Source organism: Crocuta crocuta, unplaced genomic scaffold, assembly GCF_008692635.1.
Source record: "Crocuta crocuta isolate KB4526 unplaced genomic scaffold, BGI_CrCroc_1.0 scaffold132, whole genome shotgun sequence".
NCBI classification, from domain to species: Eukaryota; Metazoa; Chordata; class Mammalia; order Carnivora; family Hyaenidae; genus Crocuta; species Crocuta crocuta.
The window spans coordinates 2,995,068-3,011,227 of NW_027528611.1; the positions used below are offsets into that span (position 1 = coordinate 2,995,068).

General features: G+C 40.0%; 1 protein-coding gene and 1 non-coding gene across 3 annotated transcripts in view; one reads left to right on the top strand and one right to left on the bottom strand.

Moving 5' to 3' along the window:
• Positions 1-16,160, top strand: part of FKBP5 (FKBP prolyl isomerase 5) — a 110,777-nt gene that overhangs the window by 53,066 nt on the left and 41,551 nt on the right. Inside the window, exons 3-4 of one of the 2 annotated variants that reach the window (XM_077754908.1) lie at positions 3,025-3,153; positions 7,923-8,067. In XM_077754908.1, coding sequence (XP_077611034.1) covers positions 3,049-3,153; positions 7,923-8,067 — 250 coding nt within the window. In that variant the 5' untranslated portion in view covers positions 3,025-3,048. The remainder of the gene's footprint in view (positions 1-3,024; positions 3,154-7,922; positions 8,068-16,160) is intronic. The other variant, XM_077754907.1, reaches the window with a different exon arrangement.
• TRNAQ-UUG (transfer RNA glutamine (anticodon UUG)) lies at positions 14,697-14,781 on the bottom strand. Its single transcript has one exon. It is a non-coding gene; the product is annotated as a tRNA-Gln (tRNA).

Genomic DNA, 16,160 nt, shown 5'->3' on the forward strand with positions numbered 1-16,160 from the left:
GGATGTGTGGTGGCCATGCTTTCTCCAAGCTCTTAGTTTTTGGTGATAGTTGTGCTCACACACACTTAGGAAAGTAAGTGGCAGGCATCATGACACCTCCCCCTAAGTACCTCAGCACGTGTCTCCTGAGAATGAGAAGATTTTTCTGCACAACACATCAACACTGTACCATACTCCAGAACCTTAATTAGCATTATAAGGTAATAATAATCTACTGTATGGTCTTTTCCAGATTTTTCTAATTCTCCCAGAAATGTACTTTTATAATACTTTCGTCTGCCTCATCCAGGGTCCAGCCAAAGACCACACATCACATTTGGTTGTTGTGTCTGTTTAGTCTCCTTTAAGCCAGAGCGGGACCCCTGTCTTTTTTTGGGTGAGGGATCTTTCATAATATTAAGATTTTTAGGAGTCTAGGCCAGTTGCCTCATACAGTATTCCACAACTAATTTTGTCTTTTCTTCTTGATTTGTTCTAGGTTAAATACTAGATAGGAGCACTATCTAGGTAGGAACATTACACTTATATCCTATTTTATCACATCAGGAGGCACAGTGATATCAGCTCGTGTTATTTTTGGTAGTACACAGTCTGATCTTGATGTAGACCACTTGTGCTAAGGAATATCTGTCAGATCGCTTCACTGGAAAGCCCTTTTCTTTTATGAATAAGTAATCTGGATTCATGCTTTGAGACTGTGTGACTGTCCTACCCTTTAATAACCTTCCACCTGGTTATTGTAATTTGCTTATTGATTTCATTCAGGGTTTTACCAGGGGTCTATCGATGGATGCCTACTGATGAAGCCCAGGAAATTTTTTTGTGTACATATATTTTTCCAGGAATATGATTCATGACTCACAAAATATTTAAAAGAATCTTTTCTCCCCCTCTGTTTCAGAGGTGGCTTCTACAAGTTCCTATGCATCAGAGAATTCTGTTATAAGCAGTAGGTTGCTAGAAGCTGGGAACCAACGATGTTCATGTAATTTTATCTAGCCCAGCATCACATACAGCTGGGTACTTAATTTCTGTTGTTGTTAGTCTGAGAATGCTTTGTTCTGGCCTCTCCCTTATCCTGAGCCAAGCATTTGGATCTTTTGTGTTTGGTATAAACTGTACTAGAAAACAGAGCAAAGGGGCTTAGCCCCTGATTTTTGGTGTTCTCTTTCAAGAGTTTTGGGCACAGCTGAATTTGATTTGTGTCTTTGTTGACACTGAAGTATATTTGGGTCAATTGGAAATGAGTTAAAACATTGTGATATATTATTATTACGTATTGACTTTAGGGAGCTTTAGATCCATTATTAGCCTAATGCAGAATAGCTGTAGAAGTGATTCATTCTTGACTTTTCCTGCTCAGCCAGGAAAGTGGTAGGGAATTAATCATGGCAGGAGCCATTAAGGTGTGTTTTTTTTCATCTGTCGATTAGACTGTTGGTAACACTGGCTTGCCTTGTTTGAAAAAGTGTCTTGTCACAGTAAGTGTTAATATTGGAAGGTATACTTCTAAAAGTACATATTATACCATTTAATCCAGATGATCACTCTGTGAAAGTTGCTGTTGTTTTTATTCTAATTACACAGGTGGGGGGAAAGGCTTAGAGGAGTTAAAGATAGCTGACATCAAACAGCTCGGAAGGAGCTCCAGATTCCTTGCTCTTTTGTTTTAGCAGTCTGAAAGGTAGAGGCATTCTAGGAGATTGAAATATGAACAAAGCATGGCCCTTGTTATCAAGGACCTTTTAAATGGAACAAATGTGTCTTCTTGTAAACCTGTTAGAGGCAGCACATCAAGGGAAGAGCTCAGGAAGCACACCGAAATGCAGACACCCCCACGCATAGAGTCAAGATTGGTGTGTATGATGGAGGAAGCATCTGAGAGGGAAGGTCTAAGGAGGAAGAAAGAGAGTGAGCAAAAGCACAAAGATGGGAAAGCACAGGGCCTGTTACGGCTGAGGGGGTGCTCTGGTTTGGCTAGAGTGTGAGCCACGTGAGCCACAGTAAAGAAAGCGGTGGGAGCTGGGCCCGTGAGAGAGAGGTCAGACCGTGAAGGGCCTCGGAATGCCATGCTAGGGAAGAGCCTCAATCCATAGGTATTTTGAGCAGGAAATGAAATGTGGAACCCTGTAGAGAACCCAGTAATAAGCACAATAAATGCTTACATTTTTAAGTTGAGATTCTGTGCTAATCTCTTCACATAATACATGCAGAGTCTCACTGATGCCTCACAGTAACTCTGAACAGTGCACTCTGTCCCTTTTACAGACGTGAAATTGAGGCTCACTGAGATGAGGTTTGCAGGTGTCAAACATGTCGCTGGAGCTAAGGCTCAGACTGGGGTCTGTGAGCTTCTCAGATCTGTTCTGTTTATCACTGTGATATGTTGTTTCCTAAAATCAGATCACCTGATACAGTCTTAATCCTCTGTCAAGAATATGGCTACACGGTTTTAAAAAAATTTTTAAAAGCGGGGGATCGCCTGGGTGGCTCAGTCGGTTAAGGGTCCGACCTCGGCTCAGGTCATGCTCTCACGGTTTGTGGGTTTGAGCCCCACATTGGGCTCTGTGCTGACCGCTAGCTCAGAGCCTGGAGCCTAGTTTAGATTCTGTATCTCCCTCTCTCCCTGACCCTCCCCTGCTCACATTGTCTTTCTCTCAGAAATAAAACATTAAAAAAAAAAAAAAGAATATGGCTATAGGAGAAAGACATTTTCAGAGTTCTGAAAGTCCTGTTTTCAGTGTGTAATCATACTAAGGAATGTAATCACCACCAAGCTGGATCTGTACCGCTCTCTAATTTGGGACCCACGCTGCATGGGAAACTGAAGAATTGGATGATGTTTTATTTACATGCTTCATGACATTAACACATGCCCGTGGCAAATGTTTTTGTGTTCATTTTCACTGTTTAACCTTATTGGCCCTAAGTAAATCTTACATCAGGGAGAGCCCAGGTCCTAGGGGCATTTTCAGATGTGTAAAGCAGTGATATTTTTCCTAGCTAAAATACCTTTCTTTTCAGCAGGTCTTCTACTTCTAAAGGACCATGACTACTGATGAAGGCACCAAGAACAATGGAGAAAGCCCGGCAGCAGCTGTTGCTGAACGTGGAGAGGACATTACCTCTAAAAAAGATAGAGGAGTATTAAAGGTGAGGTTACAAGGATGAATGACATGTTAGGGAAATTTGCTATCTGGAAGGATTATTTATAAAAATGTTTGTGTTTTTGGCCAGAGGTAGAGGTGAACAGTGTTCACTGAGGCTTTCTAAGTGCCTCTCATTTCATCTTCATGACTTGAGGTTTATTTTTTTAATTAAAAATTTTTTTTAATGTTTATTTTTTTCCTTTCCTTTAAAAATATATTTTTTAATGTTTTATTTATTTCTGAGAGAGAGAGAGAGACAGCATGAGCAGGGAAGGGTCAGAGAGAGAGGGAGACACAGAATCTGAAGCAGGCTACATGCTCTGTGCTGTTAGCACAGCCTTACGCAGGGCTCAAACCCACGAACTGTGAGATCATGATCTGAGCCGAAGTCAAACACTTAACTGACTGAGTCACCCAGGCGCCCCTTAATGTTTATTTTTGAGAGAGAGAGAGAGCGCGCGCACAAGCTGTGGAGGGACAGAGAGAGAGAGATAGAGGATCTGAAGCAAGCTCCACTCTGTCAGCCCAGAGCCTGATGCAAGGCTCAAACCCACAAACTGTGAAATCCTGACCAGAGCCGACAGAGCCACCCAGGCGCCCTGAGGTTTATTTTTAATCCCAGATTGTAGATGGTGAAATTGAGGCCCAGCTGGGTGAATTAATTTGCCCAATATCCTATATCATAGGAAATGCAGATCTGGAGGCCAGATCCAAATTATGTGTGACTCTAAAAGGCTGTGTCTCCCAGTCCTCAGCATGTATGCATGGATTGTCATTTTAACATAATATTTAAGGACATGAAACTAGCTAATGACAATTCAGAAGACTTCCTAAAGGAAAAAGAAAAGCCAACTTATAGAGTTCAAAAGGATTTGTTTTTACATACAAATTCTTGTTTGTGCAGTGAAGATACTTTTTGAGGTTTTATCCAAGACTATATCTTACTTTGGAATTAGCTTTCCTCATTAAAACATACTATAGGGGCACCTGGGCGGCTCAGTCAGTTGAGCACCCGACTCTTGATTTCAGCTCAGGTCATGATCCCAGGGTTGTGGGATTGAGGCCAGTTTGGGGCTTCTGCCAGGTGTGGAGCCTGCTTTGTTTTCTTTCTCTCTCTCTGCCCCTCTCCCCTGCTCACACAGTCTCTCTCTCTAAAAAAAAGTGAAACCTCACACTGTGTATGTTTTTCACTGTGTAATTAGTCATCTCTACGTGTGTATGTGTATTTTTAATGTTTATTTTTGAGAGAGAGAGAGAGAGAGAGAGAGCATGAGTAGGGGAGGGGCAGAGAGAGAGGGAGACACAGAATCTGAAGCAGGCTCCAGGCTCTGAGCTGTCAGCACAGAGCCTGATGCGGAGCTTGAACCCAGGAACTGTGACATCATGACCTGAGCCGAAGTCAGACGCTTAACTGACTGAGCCACCCAGGCGCCCCCATGTGTTTTTTTTTTCATTTGTATCTCACAATGATCTTGTAAGATGACCAGAGCACATGTCGATCTTTCCATTTTATTGATGGAAGATGTGTATTTGTATTCCATAGAAATGAACAAACTAGCTGAGAGAGGGTTAAATGCTTTTAGTCGTATTAAGTCGTTCTCCTATGCTGCTGTTAGATGGACGAGTTTTATGTAGTAAATTATTGTTTCCTGAAAAGACGATCTCACACATTCTAAATATCACCACTAAACTGAGTTTTAATATCTCTGTGTATCAGCAGTAGTAAATGAGAATTTTTTTAGTTTGTTTTGTCTGACCTTGCTTATGTGAAAGCTTTTTTACTGTGCCTGAATCTTCTGAATGTATTCGTTTTACCATTAGCTTGCTACAGGCTAAGCCAAATTTTGGAAGACTTTCAGCTCTAGAAATAAGGGCTTTATGCCATAGATTTATATCATGCTCTCATTTTTCAGAGGGCTTCTCAGTCTGTAACTGTATGAATTCCTCATCCCAAACTCCCAAGAAACTTCTACAGACAGTAGAAGTGGTGCAGGCAGTCCGCGACATCTCTTTGCTCTATTTAAGTCCTTCTCTTTCATCTTTTCAGTGCACCCACCCATGCAGAGAACAAGGTCCCCAGCCTGCCTCCAGCCCTGCTTTGTTCCAGGGAGTAAATCTAATAAGATGTTTAGGCTTGTAAGAAGCATTTTGAGATTGTAAGCCCTTTAAATCATGTCATTTATCATTGTCTACAGCCTTAGGTTTCACCATGGGGCTTTTGGTTAAGATTAAGTAGTCTACTAACTGTGTGACATAGGGTAGTTTAGTTAACCTCTCTGTGATAAAATTTCCTCATTGTAAATTTGGAATTCTACTGCCTACCTCATAGAGTTATTGGGATTATATAAAGCATTTAGCACAGTGCCTCATCTATAGTAACCTTGTTTATTCTCTGTTACTTACATGATTTTTTTTAAAAGGCCAAGGCATGTCTGGGAAGTCAGTGACTAGCTCAGGAAAATTACACTGTGGAGCTTACATGTTTAAAATGAATCAAGACTAAAATTCATTCCTTAATGCAACTGCTTAAGGCAGCTCCTCACATCTTCCCATTTCCTTCCCCCACCCCTGCCCCCCGGAGCCCCTCACAACTAACATTTTACTCTCTGTTGTTGTGAGTTCAGCTTTTTTAGAATCACATATAAGTGAGATCACACAGTATTTGTCTTTCTCTGTCAATTAGCATAATGCTCTCAGGGTCCATCCATGTTGTCATAAATGGCAAGATTGTATTCTTTTTTGTGGCTGGATGAAAATTCCACTGTGTGTATATGTGCCATATTTCCTTGATCAGTTCATCTGCCTGTGGGTCCTTGGCTGGGTCCATGGCTTACCTGTTGTGTATATTGCTGCCCTGAACATGGGGGTGCATAGATCTTTCCGAGCTAGTGTTTTCATTTTCTTCGGATAAATCCCCAGAGGTAGAATTGCTGGATCGTATGGTCATTCTATTTTTATTTTATTGAGGAAACTTCACACTATTTTCCACCATGGCAGCACCAGTTTACCTTCCCACCAACAGTGGGAAGTGTGAAGGTTTCCTTTTCTCCACGTCCTCGCCAGCACTTGTTAATTTCTTTCTCATCATAGCCATTCTAAAAGGTGAGGTGAAATCTTGTGGGTTTGATTTGCACTTATTTGGTTTTCCACTCTTTCCCTCTTTTTTAAAAATTTTTTTAATTTAAAAAAAAATTTTTAATGTTTTATTTATTTCTGAGAGAGAGAGAGACAGTGTGAGCAGGGAAGGGTCAGAGAGAGAGGGAGATACAGAATCCGAAGCGGGCTTCAGGCTCTGAGCTAGCTGTCAGCACAGAGCCCAAAGCGGGGCTCGAACCCACGAGCCGTGAGATCATGACCTGAGCCGAAGTCAGACACTCAACCAACTGAGCCACCCAGGCACCTCTCCATTATTTCCTTCTTACAAGTGTATAGAAACACAGCTGATTTCTGTGTGTTGATTTTGAATCCTCCCACTCTACTGAATTCATTGATTAGTTCTAACAGTTTAATTAGTTCTCACAGTTCTAATTAGTTTTAGGTGGAGTTGCAATAATGATTATTNACCGCGAGATCATGACCCAAGCGAAAGTCGGACGCTTAACCAACTAAGCCACCCAGGCGCCCCTATTTTTTATTTTTTTGAGAGAGAGGAGAGGTGAAGATGAATCTCAAGCAGGTTCCTCGTTTAGCATGGAGCCCAACATCAGGCTCAATCTCATGACCCTGAGATCATAACCTGAGCTCAAATCAAGAGTCGGATGCTTAGAGGACTGAGCCACCCAGGCTCCTCTGATTCTTTTCTTTTAAACAATGTCTGGACTTTTGAACTAAGAAAGTAGTAGAATATAAGTGTACGGTGTTTATGTGGTGATAAAGAGGATGGGGCTGGTAGTACACAACTTAAGGAACTTAGGAGCAAATGATTGAATTCTTTATATAAAACTTCAGACTCTTCCCCTAAAAGATGGTTGTTGGACACGAGCTACCGTCCTCTGTTAACTAAGAAAGATGATTAATTTGGCATAGGTGATTGACAAAATAAATTATACCACCGCACGCCTGGATTTGATTTTCTTTTCCCAGAACTGACCAACTGCATTAATGACCTACTCTGCCAAGAACCAAATAAGTATACTGGATTTTATGACAGCTAAACATTTCTCAGCCTGGAGCTTTTTTGGCATTTGCTTTACTACAAAACAAGTTTTTCAGTATCATATCAAACGATGCAGTGATATTGGGTTTTTTGCAAATGGAATAGTGTGCATATAATAGGAAGTGTAACCTGTTGTACCTGGAAGTTGAGCTTTTTGGAAGTAAACCAAACTAGCGGAATCTAGTCAAAAGGTAATGTTTTTAGCAAAGGAGGGAAGTAAATAAAATCTCACCTTTGAAACTTTGTTTTAGACTTCTTTTTGAAGGTTTTTGAAAGTCCACTAGTCTTTTTGTTTTGATTCAGTTTATATGTGAACTTCTATGTCTTGAGAGAGTTTAGTGTCAAAGCATGAAGCACAGGATCTGTTGGTTATATTACATTATTTTGGGAGAATAGTGTGCTTGACATTAAGGTTAGATATAGCCTGAAAGATGCAGAGTAGCACAGGACAGTTTTCTGGCAGTGTGGACTATTGAGAGACTGGGAGGGAAGCCTTTAGAAAGGACAGGTAATTATTTGCAAATCTGCCTCGGTAATGTGGAATCGACTGTGTGACCTTTTTATTCTCTGATTAGAATAAAATCAGTTCCTTTTTTCTTAATGTTTGTCTTTTCCAGATTGTCAAAAGAGTGGGAAATAGTGAGGAAATGCCAATGATTGGAGACAAAGTTTATGTCCATTACAAAGGAAAATTGTCAAATGGAAAGAAATTTGATTCCAGTCATGATAGAAATGAACCATTTGTCTTTAGTCTTGGCAAAGGTAAGATGGTGTTTCTTGAGTTGTGTTTTGCTTAAACTTCTTGCTATTTATATTATATAGGAGCTAGGCGATTTTTAGGGGGGGGTCTGTAATGTCAAAATTATTTTCATAATAATACCAAGATATTGTTCAGCTTTTTACTGTGTTGACATTTGCACTGATGGTATAAAAGCCACAGTGGTAAAAACTGCTGGTGCCCTTAGCATAGATCTAGGCTATGGCACCAAACTATATGTGTGATCATATATTCTTCGATGCCCTTGTTCACTGTTTATATAAGAAAAAGAATCGGGGCCCCTAGCTGGCTCAGTCAGTTAAGCGTCCAGCTTCAGCTCAGGGCATGATCTTGCTGTTTGCGAGTTCAAGCCCCGCATTGGGCTCTGTGCTGACAGCTCAGAGCCTGGAGCCTGCTTCTGATTCCGTGTCTCCCTCTCTTTCTGCCCCTCCCCTGCTCGTGCGCTGTCCACTTCTCTCTCAAAAATAAAAATAAACATTGAAAAAAAAATTTTTAATAAAAGAAGGGAAGCCCGGTTCACGTAATGTCCTTGGTACAATGTAAAAAATACCAATTGTATGAAATCCTAATCCCTGACTTTGGAATTGTTCTGTTCTGTTTTGTGACAGACAGGGAAGGGCTCAGGGCACACTTCTGTACCCGAGGCCAGTGATTGTTTCTTGGGAAAGCACTCATGCACTTAACTTGAGTGAACAATGGAGCTAGATGCAATTTTTTCATGAAAGGGCAAACTGTTATTATTCAGATTTGACTATTCAGTATTTGGCAGATACTTTCTTAAAAATGAATGAAGTGAGCCTGTCACTTCAAGGAAAACAGCGGACAGTATTTGTAACCATTGAGTTTTCAAATGAAAACTCCAGTTTTCGGAAGTCTTTATCTGCCACTGTGACCATGACACCTTCCCCAAACTTAAAAGACTTCTGATGAGATCACAAAGAAACTATGGCTACAGACAGAATGGAAAATAAAAATAGGCATGAAGAATTAAAAAATGCGATAAATGAGATACATAATAAATTAGAGGCCTCCAATGCACGGATTGAAGAGGCAGAAAGGAGAATAAGTGATTTAGAAGACACCATTATAGAAAAACAAGAAGCTGACAAAAAAAGAGACAAACTGATCCAGGAACAGGAAAGAAGAATTCGAGAGCTCAGCGATACGGTCAAACGCAACAATATCCGTATCATAGGCATCCCAGAAGAGGAAGAGAGAGGGAAAGGTGCTGAAGGAGTCCTGGAACAACTTATAGCAGAGAACTTCCCCGACCTGGGGAAGGAAGTAAATGTGGAAATACAAGAGGCTCAGAGGACTCCCCTCAGACGTAACTTGAATCGATCTTCTGCATGACATATCATAGTAAAAATGGCAAAGACTTCTGATGAGATCAATATATGCTCATGAATGTGGTTTTTAAAATATCATCTGGTGAAATGTGTTAACGTTTGCAAGATCTGTGTAACTCAGTGAACCAATATTTTCCCAATACAAGATGTTACAAAGTCATGTGTGACTAAAAGACTCAATTGGTGTGTAGGCTAGATCAGTGGATTTTAATGTAACGTGATGTTAACAAAAAGTTCATTGATCTGCCGTCAGATTCCACATTGCAACTAACCTGGGCGTTAGGAAGCCAGGCTCCTGTCTGCACTCTTTCCTGTGTCGTGTTAACATGAATAGGCCACCTGACCGGCCTTCCCCACTCCTCTAAAAAGGAGGCATCTGGAGAAAAGCATGAAGATTAATTCTGGCTGTGATTCCATTCCCGTACCTTCTGTAAAGAGTACAGGAACAAGAACCTTAATGGTTTGGGGCCATATTTTGGACTAAAATAAAGCAAGAAACATTGGTTAGGCAGTTTATAGTTTTTTGTGGGTTTTTTTTTTTTAATGCATATTTTTGAGACAGTGGGCACACGTGCATGGGGAAGGGGCAGAGAGAGAGGGAGACACAGGATCTGAAGCAGGCTCCAGGCTCTCAGCTATCAGCACCGAGCCCGACGTGAGGCTCAAACCCACAAACCATGAGATCATGACCTGAGCCAAAGTCGGACGCTTATCCAACCGAGCCATCCAGGTGCCCCTGGCTTGCCTTTTCACTTTAATTGGTCTTTAAAGGAACAGAGGTTTTTAATTTTGATGAAGTCCACTTTACTAAATTTTTTTATGGCTTACCTACTATAATTGACCAGCTTTGTTTGCATTTGGTTTGGGTTTTTTTTTGTTTGTTTACATATGAGGAAACTAAGATACAGAGAGAGGAAGTTATTAGCCCATGGTTATACAACAAAGTGGTAGGGCCAGGATTCACACCCAAGCAGTTTCTTTCAATTCAAGGTGTATGGATCTTAAGATTTAAAACTAACTCAAACCAGGTACAAAAACAAAATACGTCCTGGTCCAGCAGAATTTACTGAGTGCCTGCTGTACACCAGACAGACACTTTTCTTACAGAAGTGCTATAGTTACAGAGGTTTCTCAAAAGCAGAATTTTTTCAGGACACCTGGGTGGCTTAGTTGGTTAAGTCTCACTCTTAGATTTGCTCAGGTCATGATCTCACGGTTCTTGGGTTTGAGCCCCGCGTCGGCTCTGCACTCACAGTGCAGAGACTGCTTGGGATCCTCTGGTTCCCTCTCTCTTTGCCCCTCCCGGCTTGTGCTCTCTTTCTTTCTCTCAAACAATTTTTTTTTTTTTTAAAAAGCAAATTTTTTGTTATTACCTGCTTGATATTATGGGATGAATTCCTGTTTTCAAAGTTTGGTGTGTTTGTTTTTACTTTTTTTTTTTTTTAATATTTTTTATTTATTTCTAGGAGAGAAAGAGAGACAGCGTGAGCAGGGGAGGGTCAGAGAGAGAGGGAGTCACAGACCGAAACAGGCTCCAGGCTCTGAGCTGGCAGTCAGCACAGAGCCCGACGCGGGGCTCGAACCCACGAACCGCGAGATCATGACCTAAGCGAAAGTCGGACGCTTAACCGACTAAGCCACCCAGGCGCCCCTTTTTATTTTTATTTATTTTTGAGAGACAGAGAGATTAGGAGCAGGGGAAGGACAGAGAAGGAGACACAGAATCTGAAGCAGGCTCCAGGCTCTGAGCTGTCAGCACAGAGCCCGACGCGGGGCTCGAACCTACGGACTATGAGATCATGACCTGTGCTGAAGTCGGCCACCCAACCGAGCCACCCAGGCACCCCTGTTGTGTGTGTGTGTGTGTGTGTGTGTGTGTGTGTGTGTTTAAGTTGAAGTGGTTTTTTCATGCACTTTTAAGTCTTGACAACATCTTACAACTAGTGAAGTACTACTAGTAATGGGTAACCGCGTAGCCAACTTCCTGTGGGTTGTTTGTGGTTTAACCATGTGCTCCCTTTAAATTTCTATTGATGCTTTTGCTCCCACTTAAATATATCCTTAACATCTGGGTTTTTGTTTGTTTGTTTTACGTGCAGTTTAGTAGTATTCAGGATTTGGAATGAAGGCTTTTAGGCCAAAATATTTAATTTTTCTAACCCTATCCAAACGTGTGAGCCAGAAAGACAGCAAACTTTGAGAAAGTACTTTCTTTGGCTTTAGCTGGTACTTTGCAATAGAGGAGAAATGCTTTTGATTTCCATTTGTATGTTGATATTAGGGAGAAGCTCATTGAGGCAGGGTGAGAGTAAACTGGGAAGCTAACAAATTTCTAACTCCATTTATGTAAGAATTGTAGCATGGACTCTTGTTTCGTTGAGTATAATGTTATGGTATTATACTTTATAATTCTTTGGGAAATAGAAAATAATCAAGACATGACTCCTGCCTTCAAGTATCTAACAGTTTAGTGTGGCAGAGTTGATATTAGTCCTTCACGAGGCTGTCCCAGGACAGATTATTCTACCATATCTATTTTTTCTCTCTTGTTTTAAAAGTTATGAAGCCGTGAGAATGGGGAGATACTCTCCTGTGATCAGTTTTCTTAGTAATTAAATAGAGACTGGCAAAAATGAACGTAACAGAAGACACGATCACCTTAGGAGAATCTTAAAATGGAGATTTATTTGTTCAATTCATAATCAGATACTTTTGGTAGGGAGTAGAGAGAGGATTATCAGGCCCTTTTGTAAGACATTTTGAAATAGCACTGAAACAGTTCGTAAGAGGGAAAAGTACACAATAAAAACTAATTTGCTTTATCGAGTATAAAAAGAAGACATTGACCATATCATAATCTGAAATTTTCTTTCTTTAATAGAAAATATTGCAAAATAGAGTTAAAATAGCAGAAATTGGTACTCAGTCCTGGAAATCCTTCAATGAATGTAAAGCAGGAATAAATCAGATGTGTGTTTTTAATTATCTGAAACTTATTAGTGATAATGCTTATATTTAAGAGAGTATCAACTCTTCTGTTTTGAAAGGAAACCCTTTTACAATGAAAATATTTTATCTTTTTTTGTCCTCTATTTCCACATTAAAAAGTGTTTTTCTGTATAATTCCATATATCTTTCATCCTATAGTATTTCAGATATTCTCATATTTCAAATGCACACATATATTTAAAAATTGTATAGTGAATCATTTTCATCAAGGGTGAATAGAGAAAGTGAGTAGAGTCAATAGGGAAAGTCAGTAGAGAAAGAGCCGTCTTTTCAGTGGGGCATCTGGATGGCTCAGTCAGTTAAGCGTCTGACTCTGGACCTCAGCTCAGGTCATGATCTCCCAGTTGGTGAGTTCGAGGCCCACGTCAGGCTTTGTGCTGACAATGTGGAGCCTGCTTGGGATTCTCGGTCTCCCTCTTGGTGCCCCTCCCCCGCTCTCTCTCAAAATAAACATTTAAAAATTATAAAATAAGAGTAGTCTTTTCAACAGATGATGTTGGGAAAGCTGGACATTCACATGCAAAATAGTGAAGGTTGTGCCCTTCACACAATATACACAAATTAATTAAAAAATGAATCACGGACTAAACATAACACCTAAAATTATATTTTCTTAGAAAAAAACTTAGAGAAAAAACTCTGTGACATTGTATTTGACAATGATTTTTTTGGATATGACACCACAGGGAACAGGCAAGAGAGTAAAAAATATATATTTGGACTACATCAAAATTAAAAGCTATGCATCAAAAGATACAATAACAGTGAGAAGGCAGACTATGGAATGGGAGACTGTTTGCAAATATCTGACCCCTTGTCATTATAATGAACTCCTGTAATTGAGCAACAATAAAAAACCAAATAAACTGATTATAAAATAAGCATTGAAAGACATTTCTCCATATGTATATATAGCCTTACTAGCATATGCAAGATGTTCAACATCACTAATAATTAGGGAAATGCAGGTCACAGCTGCACTGAGATACTGCCTCATACCCATCAGGATGGCTACTATCAAAGGAAGATGGGAGAGAACATATCACGTGGCAAGGCTGTGGAGAAGTTGAAAACCTTTGTATGCTATTGGTAGGAATGTAGAATGGTGCAGCCTCTATGGAAAACAGTATGACACTTCCTCAAAAAATTAAGAATAGAATTACCCTAGGACCCAGTAATTTTACTTCTGAGTATGTTCCCAGAAGAACTGAGAGCAGTGTCTCAGAGAGATATATTTGTACATTCATGTTTGTTAATAGCATTGTTCACTACAGCCAAAGGATGGAAGCAACCCAGGTGTTTATCTCTAGATGAATGGATAAATAATTCCATATATACATACAGTTGGGTCAGCCTTAAAAAAGAGGGAAAGCTGACACATGGGGCAACACTGATGGAACTTGAGGATACGTTAAGTAAAGTGAGCCAGTCATGAAAAGACATATACTCTATGGGGCACCTGGCTGGCTCTCTTAGTAGAGCATGTGACTCTTGATCTGGTGGGTTGTAAGTTCAAGTATGACGTTGGGTGTAGAGATTACTTAAAAATAATATCTTTTAAAAAACAAGACAAATATATGATACCCCTGACATAGGTGCATCTAGAATAATCAGATTCACAGAAACAGAGTAGAATGAAATTCTTGCCATGGGCTTGGGGCAGAAAGAAATGGGAAGTTGTTTAATGGGTAGAGTTTTAGCATTGCAAGATGAAAAAAGTTTTAGAGTCTGGTTGCACAACATTGTGAATATACTTAACAGTGTTGATCTGTACACTTAAAAATAGTTGCGATGGTATATTTTATGTTATGTGTATTTTACCACTGTGTTTTTAAAGTTTATTTATTTTGTGGGGGGCAGGGAGAGAGAGAATTCCAGCAGGCTCTGCACTATCATGCCTGGCTCAAACCCATGAACTGTGAGATCATGACCTGAGCCAAACTCGGATGCTTAACTGATGGAGCCCCCAGGCACCCCTTGTATTTTACCACAATTTTTTAAATGTTTTAAAGAGAAAAATTAGAATATTCTAAAGTAGTCACTGTAGTCTTTATTATAAATTAAACTATTCATGATTAAATTATGTTTTAAAGTGTGTTACCTGATTTTTCATTTTATAAATTTATTTATTTAAAAAAAAAGTTTTTTAAAATTTATTTCTGAGAGAGAGAGACAGAGACAGCGTGAGCGTCAGATAGAGAGGGAGAGACAGAATCTGAAACAGGCTCCAGGCTCTGAGCTAGCTGTCAGCACAGAGCCTGATGTGGGGCTCGAACCCACGAACTGCGAGATCATGACCTGAGCCAAAGTCAGACGCTCAACCAACTGAGCCACCCAGGCGCCCCCATTTTATAAATTTATTTGTTTATTTTCCATATTTAACATAGAGTGTGAGGCTCCTAGGTGGTTCAGTTGGTTAAGCGTTGGTTAAGCGTCCGACTTTGGCTCAGGTCATGATCTCACGGTTTGTGGGTTCGAGCCCCGCATTGGTCTCTGTGCTGACATCTCAGAGCCTGGAGCCTGCTTCGGATTCTGTTTCTCTCTCTCTGCCCCTCCCCTGCTTGTGCTCAGTCTCTCTCTGTCTCTCAAAAATAAAATTTGTTTTTAAAAATTTTAATTAACATACAGTGTTCCATTAGTTTCAGGTGTACAGTAGAGTGATTCGACAGTTCTGTACATTACTCACTGTTCATCATGAGAAGTGTACTCTTTAATCCCCTTCACCTATTTTTCCCATCCCTTACCCACCTCACCTCTGATAACTATTCTCTGTATTCAAGAGTCTGGGTTGTTCTCTCTTTATTTGTTCATTTGTTTTGTTTCTACATATGAGTGAAACCATAAGGTATATGCCTTTTTCTGACTTACTTCACTTAGCATTGTCCTCTCTAGATCCATCCATATTGTTACAAATAGCAAGATTTCATTCTTTTTTATGGCTGAGTAATATTCCATTGTGTATATAAACCACATCTCCTTTATCCATTCATCTATCTATACACACTTGGTTGCTTCCATTAAATTTTGTTAATACGATTTTTTAATAGACTTTACTTTTTCTTTTACATTTATATTTTTGAGAGAGAGAGCATGGGTGGGAGAGGAGTAAAGAGAGGGGGAGTCACAGAATCCAAAGCAGGCTCCATGCTTTGAGCTGTCAGTACAGAGCCCAACATGGGGCTCAAACTCGTAAACCACATGATCATGGCCTGAGTTGAAGTCGGACACTTACCCACCTGAGCCACCAGGCACCCCAGTAGATTTTATTTTTAAAGCACTTTCAGGTTCACAATAAAATTGAGCAGAAGGTGCAGAGTTCTCATGTATCTCCCATCGCTATACAGGCAGAGCTTCCCCCTTAGCAACAGCCTCCACCAGAGTGATCCACTTGTTAGGATTGATGAACCTACAGAATTTTATGTCTTAAGATGTATTCTTTGGTTACACTTTGCAGAGGGAAGAAAAAAGTACAGTTCACTGCTTTTATACTAGGCTTTTTGTGTACTTTTAAATTTTTTCAATTGCTTACAGTTATATAGAGAGAGAGCGTTTAAACTTAAACTTAGGGATAGTTACACTATACATTTGTTTAAATATATATTTTTATTTCAGATACTGTTACAAATGAAATAGGACTCCTGAAATTGATAAATTGTTGTTTGAGCTAGTCAAATTGAAGTCCAGATCAAGTGTAAGAATAACATATATTTTTGGTATAT